This window comes from Vicia villosa, linkage group LG1, assembly GCF_029867415.1.
Source record: "Vicia villosa cultivar HV-30 ecotype Madison, WI linkage group LG1, Vvil1.0, whole genome shotgun sequence".
Lineage (NCBI taxonomy): Eukaryota > Viridiplantae > Streptophyta > Magnoliopsida > Fabales > Fabaceae > Vicia > Vicia villosa.
In genome coordinates this window covers 220377294-220384768 of record NC_081180.1, presented here as the reverse complement: position 1 = coordinate 220384768, position 7475 = coordinate 220377294, and the positions used below count along the sequence as shown (strand labels likewise).

Genomic DNA, 7475 nt, shown 5'->3' with positions numbered 1-7475 from the left:
ATAAAGATTTCACTATTTCCAATACATAATAAGGGTACTATAGTAAAAACAATAGTCTTTCTCTTACTTTTATGCACTTCTCTTAAACTGTGTGAAATGGTGTGCTGGGTCACTCATTATGAGACGGAGGGAGTATTCACATAACAATTATTTATGTTATAAATCAGAGTGAAAGCTGAACTCCATTAATCAAACAATCATTACTCTAACAAAATAGTATCATGCATCCATTAATCAAATCAAACAATTAGAGGTAAGAAACATTGATTAAATTTAAACCAACCAACAGTTAACCTCAACAATATCACCCTTTTAGATTTTCTAACCAAAAACAAAAATCATAATATAATTTCAGAATATATATAAACCAAAAACAAATATAAGAATATATTTCAACCAATAACAATGCTTACTTAGTGATAGGAGTAGAGTTATTATCAGAACAGTTGCACCTGAATGGGTTATCGGGAGATTGATTGGTTTTGTTACAAGTTGGACACAACTCATAAAACCACCAGAAAGGGTTCGCCCTGAACCTCATTGTCTTACCATCAGTATTGCAGAAGGTTTCCTACATAGTAAATAACAGGTATCAAAATAGATTGAATTAGGATAAGTAGATATTTACATGTTTAGATGGATGGTTTTAAAATATTACTTCAGTAAGATGGGCCATCTCAGCAATGCTTAGAATATCCTTGGTGAATGAAAAAGCCCTGTCGTCAATTGCTCCTTGTGAACACGAATTCAGAGAAAATGATTGGGTAGCTGTTTGTTCTTGATTAACATCCAGAAATCTGCGTCAAAGGAAACATTTCATTAAACTGTTAAAGTAAGGAGAATATGAGCACATTAGTAAATGACAAATTTCAGAGAGAACTATACTTTGTCTTAAATTCCTAAACTTGTGGATGATCATGATTTAGTAGCAGTTTAGATCCACTCCACGCATTCGAAATGTTGAGCTTTCCATTTGCTGCAATAAGTAAACCAACAATAAAATAAAATGATAAGAGGATTTCATATAATGAACGCAAAACTACATTACATGAGCCCAGTCGACACCAAGCATGAGTGAGGATGAGAAACACATGTCCACTTTCAGCCGCGTAATTCATAAATTAGTTAGCATAACCTTCCCATAGAGTAACATCTATCTCAGCCCCACTACAAATACAAGTTGAAATCAGTAAGGTTCAACATATACGTTGCGAAATGGTGAAATAGACAACTAATGAGAACAATAAGAAAAAGACCATTCGTCTGCTAAAGTGAGGTTCACACATGCTTTTTTTCCAGCACCTGCACTCTGTGTCCTAACAACATGTTGGACAGCACCTATTACATCTGAAAAGACAGTGTGCACAACTTAGAAACTTCATGGAAATTATGATGAATGAACTAAGAACATGTAATGAATTAGGCCCAAGTACTATAAGCCTATTATAATTAATAATAGTGAGTCATCATCCTTTAGAAGGATCTAGATTAGGTTATGCTAATGTTATAAATAGATGTCTTTTGAATGTAATGGATCATCAAGAAAATGAATGAAGAAATTAGTTTTAGAGTTGTTAGTTATTTTTAGCATAGTTTTCTCTTAGCCCCAAAGTTATGTTCATAACAGAACATGAATATGAAAATGAACTGAAAACATGAAAATGAGAAGGAATACCATATAGGCGATCAGGGATGAACTCTCCACTCAAGAAGTCAGTGAATGACTTGAAGTTAAATTGATGTCCTGGAATGTCTGGTACGTCAACGACAGTGACAGTTGTTGCACGGTTAAAAAACGATTTTTTTACCTATCTGCCCCAATAATGAAAAGATAATACCAACATGCCATGAAATGAAAAAAAAATACTCAAATGCCACACTTTTAGTTCACGTCCGTCCAGGGGTTGGCCGGACCGGTGAAGATTTTTTTTCCCCAGTTGGGGTCCGTCCAGGGGTTGGCCGGACTCTAACTGGACCTTTTTTTTTGTTTTTTTTTATTTTTTTATTTTAATTGATTTAAATCATTTTAAAAAAAAAAAGGAAAAAAAAAAAGGGCCAGTTAGAGTCCGGCCAACCCCTGGCCGGACCCCAACTGGGGAAAAAAAATCTTCACCGGTCCGGCCAACCCCTGGACGGACGTGAACTAAAAGTGTGGCATTTTGGTGTTTTAATTTTAACATGGGGCATATTGGTATTATTATTTTAGAATAGTGGCAGGTAGGTAAAAAAATCTTAAAAAACACCTTGTATTTGTTATCACAAACTTTCAGCTGCATTTCATTGATCATTGTTTCACCATTATAGACCATATAGGTTTGCATTTCCTGTAAAGTCTTCTTCCAAAGCTCAAAGTCACGGGAACAGGTTACAACGTGGATCTGATCACCCTGTAGATTCAAAATGTTTAACTCTCTATAAATAAGGCAATAAAAGAATGTTAAAGCATATGATATTTAGTAAAAACGAAACCTTTGCATCTTGAAGGATGACTTCAACGTGTTGCTGACCATTACGTTCCTTGACATCCCATACATCAACGACACGAATTGCTATCTTCCAAACATTTTGATCGGGTTTCAATTCAGAAATCATAATAGGTGGTCTAGACATTGTTGTTCAAAAATCTGAAACAAAAACCAGTTTTGTTAGCTAATCAGAGATAACAAAGCACAGGCAAAAAAAATCAGAACTTCTAAAAATCAGTTTCCAAAAAACCATACTATCTTTATGGATCAGTTATAAACATCACTATATAAACATGTAAATAAAGATCATTTGGCAAATCAGAATAAAAAACAAACGTTCAACAAAATTAACTACAAACAATGTTGTAACTAAAATCAATCCTTTAACAACACTTAACTACAAATAACAGTATAAAAATTTAAACTGTTTTGAACACCATAAAAATCAGAACTTTAACATCAATAAACAAAATCAGAAGAAAAAGAACTATAAAAATTAACTACAAACAATGTTGTAACTAAAATCAATCCTTTAACAACACTTAACTACAAATAACATAAAAATTTAAACTTTATGTGTTTAGAACACCATAAACATCAGAACTTTAACATCAATAAACAAAATCATATGAAAAAGAACTATAAAAATACTTACTTTATGTGTTTTCTACATTTTATAAATCATTTTGGAAAATAAAGTCACAACAGTTTTGGAAAAGAAACTCACAAAAATCAGCTTCGAAAGTTAAAACATGTAGCTGAAGGGGCAGAGCGAAGGGAGAGAAGGGATAGTCCATATTTGTGATGAACACCATAAAAATCATAACTTTAACATCAATAAACAAAATCGGTAGAAAAAGAACTATAAAAATCAGTACTTTATGTGTTTTCTACATTTTATACACCATTTTGGAAAAGAAAGTCACAAATGTTTTGGAAAAGAAACTCACAAAAATCAGCTTAGAAATGTATAACATGAAGAAGAAGAAGAAGAAGAAGAAGAGCGAAGGGTTAAACGCAGAGATTTCATTACCTGTGGAAACCGAAGAACTGTGATGAGATGTTGCTTGGTGGATGAAGAATGGGTGCTTCGGCGTAGAGAGCAGTGAGGATGAAGAATGGGTGCTTCAGCGTAGAGAGCAGTGAGGATGAAGAATGAATGAAAGGAGATATTTAGAGGGAAATGACCCGTTTCAATGTAAACCGTTTGTCTGTCGTGTAAAAGGAGGAAATGAGAGGGAAAAGTTGAAATTCAGTATTACTCAATGGTTTAATGGTTGATAGGAAAAAAATATAGAAACATTGAGAAAATGGTGCCACTTGTAATAATGGGTATATTTGATTGGTCTATTGGTAGTTTGATTTAGCAAATTACCAAGATGGGCATATGTTAGTGCAAATTTTTAAAAGCAAAAGGGCAGTTAAGGGAGTTAATAGGCATATTATAATCTTAGTTAGGTAGTTGATAAACATGGAGTTCCAATATATGAATGTTGGAATTTATTGCAAGAGAAAGATGAGGTGATGGCATGATTGTCATAATTAGGGTTTTTAAAATGGATCCATACCGCAATGGTTGCCACGACATTGTGGCTTTCAATGTCTATGCATTGTGACGTTTGTAGCACTGACACCTCTTAAAAAAGGTGTGTCAAACACCTACGCTGAAACATGTGATTACGTTTAATTTATTATTTTTTCAAATTATTACTGGTGTTGACAGTGTGAGTGTCGTGTTTCCAGTGTCTGTGCTTTATGACCACAATCACTACTTATATACTGTTTAAAAGATTTCTAGTAGTGGCACTTTGACAAGGCGCTATTGTTCCTCGATACTCTATTATTGTATAGTATTTTCAAGTAACAGCTTTTGTTAGCTGAATTTGAATAAATCGGTATTTTCTGCAATTCGTGGTTGACAATAATGAATAGGATTACAAGTTTAAAGAAGTAGAGTTAGCAGCCAAACAAACTCGTGGCAGTAATTACTGATTAACTACGAATATGAGTATCTTCGCATGTGAAGAACCACTTGTATGTTTTTTCTTCTTTTGTAACTCTGATTCTTTTCAAAAACTACTTTGAGAGGTAAATTTTACAGGAAGCTTCTGATTTTCCCCGAGTTTTGTATTCTAATGGTTCTAATATTGCAGGCTGTTGGTTCAGCATACGAGACTTCTGCGTGGAATGCTACTTGGCCACACCAAATTTATGGTAATGAGACTACAACAATGTTGCCTAACCAATCCAAATTCACCCATGCGTTGAGGTGTGAAGTGTGTAAAATTGATGTCAATAGCAAAGATTCATATGAAAAGCACATAGCTGGAAAGAAACACCAGAAGAATTTACAAAGTGGCGCAAGCATCCAAGGACAAGCGTTAATCGGTCCTGTAGTCCAGCAATCAGCGATTAAGAAACAGGTGGAACAGTCAAAGGTTTGCACAACTTGCAATGTTTTGTGCACAAGTCACGACACATATATCAAACATATTGCTGGGAAAAAGCACGCAGCTCAGGTAAATCGTTGATTGCTTTATCCTTTTGTATGTTTTTCTGTTTTCTCCTCATTCTATATCGTAATAAATCTTTGTGAATTCGCAATGTTTCTGAATTGACTACTTTTTGTTTATAGGTTGGCTTGATGTCTAATGGTGGCATTGGTCCATCTATTGCCAAATTCAAGCGTATTGGAGTTCCTCCGTTTCAAAAAGCTGCTAAGAGACTCAAGGTTGCTCAATCTGCATGGTGTGAAACTTGTAAGATTAATTGTAACAGCAGGGATATGTACATTACACATTTAGCCGGAAAAAAACACTTGAAGAACTTGGAAAAACTGTCGAATCCGAAAATCGAAGTTGGCACAAGCGCCGCTGCCACTGCGACAATTACTTTAATCGGACCACAGGAAAAGCCAGGTACCGATAATCCAAAAGCAAGGAAGGCATCGGAACTTGCTATCGAGTCAAAGAAACGTAAAATTGTAGAAGGAGGAACTGCGGTTAATAATGTTAAAACATGTACTTTATGCAATGTGGTGTGTAATAGCGAGACGGTTTTCAATTTGCACCTTATTGGCCAGAAACATGCTGCTATGGTGAAGAAAGCAGGATCAAGCACTGGTTGAGGTTGTTTTTGTCACTGTATCATTTAAACTTGGAGAGAGAGAATGCAGCATGCAATTTATCATTGTTCGATGGTTAAGTTTCAACATTTCTATTGAATGCATTTGTATAGCTTTTTATTTGTACCAGAGGAACTCATTGGAGGTTGTATTTTGGGATATAAATAATTGATAAGTTCCATGATGCATTGAGGCTTATGGACTGAATGATGCATTGAGGCTTATGGACTGAATTTAGTTTTAATAAACTCTTTAAAAGATAGGATATGCATGTTTCTGGTGAAACCATCAATTTCTAGGATGATTCTCGAGGGAGTGCTCCTCTGACACACATTCCCGATTGACAACACGAAGGACAAGATTTAGTGGCAGCCGTTCCTAGATAAATATTAATATTAATTTTAACATATTTGTGCGTAAATTATTTAAATAAAAAAGTGTAATACAAAAATATATCTGTCCATCTCAAATATATCGAGCGACATAATCAGAATAATAGATCAAGAGGGAGGTGTCTGAGGGTCCTCCTAGATATTCCGGTTTAACCTCCTCAGGTTTCGGAACATAAACCTCTTCGGATTTTGGAACATGAATATCCTCGGATGCCACCTCATTATTCCTAGATGAGGACGCACGTGACAAAAGACTTCTCATAGCAGAAGTGGATGTTCCCTCCACTTCCTCCCGCGCTACCCGACTGCATCCCCAATCCACCGTAGCTTGCTCAGCTCTCTCACGCTGAGCAGAAGCGGTTTTACTTGGCCTGCCGAGTCTAATTTTGTTCGGGTTCTTAACCATTTTTTTGGAAAAAATAATCCATACTCAAATGGAAGGAACAAGAACAGGTTTGAAAAACTTAAAAAAAAAACAACTCAGACATGATTTCGGAAGTTCATCTGCGAAACTCCTCAAAGGTGTTTTTGATTATGTACTTCCGAAAACACCATTTTCGAACCTTCAACTTAAACCCCCATGCCATTTTACACCAAAACAGTCATATTTTACAAGTTATACTCCAACCTAATTAATTTAAATGATTCTAAACAGATTATTATACACATACAAAGTAGAACAAGGGATTCAGAAAAACTTACTCAAATTTTAAGCTTTGAGAGTTGTTGAAATAAGGAGTTGAAATGAGTTGCAATGAGGAGAAATGACTAGAAATTAGTTGAAATGAGTTTTGAAAGTAGTGATTGTGGGGTTTTGGGGTGTTTGAGTTTGTAAAAAAACTTAACCTCTATCGTTGGTTTGTTGTATATGCTCTAATTTGGAGATGCATCTCCGAAAAGCTCCAAAATTTAAAAAATGGGTTTATTCGTAGATACATTTTTTAAACACCCCTGATCTTGACAAAAAATATGTTTCGGAGATGCATCTCCGAGAACACCCCTAACAAAATGAAATGCGGTGCGTTCGGAGATGCATCTCCGAATTGAGGGGTTAAAACGAGAATTTCGCCTGAGGTCCCTAAGGTTGAAGGGTGTAAAAAGAAATTTCCAAAAATTAATTGCAATTCTAATCTACTAATTTTTGACCCATTGTTTTGGCTTTTTCAAAAGTAATTTTTATAGTATTACATGAGTTTTTGTAAAAATTATTTTAAAAAAACTTTTTATAAATGTTTCAAATGAAAATTTGATTTTAATAGTTATTATTAAAATGTTATTTTAGATATTTTATCATTTTATTGAAACTTTATTAAGATATTAAAATTTTAAAAACTTATTTAATTTTGAAGTAATTTCAAATAGTTTTCATCAAAATTATTTTTGAAATACAATTTTTAAAATTTTTTGTAATTTCAACTAAATTTTGATTTTCAATTATATATATATATATATATATATATATATATATATATATATATATATATATATATATAT

General features: G+C 34.0%; 1 protein-coding gene and 1 long non-coding RNA gene across 2 annotated transcripts; one reads left to right on the top strand and one right to left on the bottom strand.

Annotated features, from left to right (window-relative positions):
* Nucleotides 1-356: 356 nt before the first annotated feature.
* On the bottom strand, nucleotides 357-1001 carry LOC131644887 (uncharacterized). The gene is made up of 3 exons (XR_009296742.1): nucleotides 886-1001; nucleotides 659-797; nucleotides 357-571 (listed from the first exon to the last, which is right to left on the bottom strand). It is a non-coding gene; the product is annotated as an uncharacterized LOC131644887 (long non-coding RNA).
* A 3468-nt stretch (nucleotides 1002-4469) lies between these two features.
* LOC131595247 (uncharacterized) lies at nucleotides 4470-5592 on the top strand. Its single transcript, XM_058867553.1, has 3 exons — nucleotides 4470-4499; nucleotides 4619-4984; nucleotides 5101-5592. Exons 1-3 carry the CDS (start codon nucleotides 4470-4472, stop codon nucleotides 5590-5592), a joined length of 888 nt encoding a protein of 295 aa, XP_058723536.1.
* Nucleotides 5593-7475: the final 1883 nt, after the last annotated feature.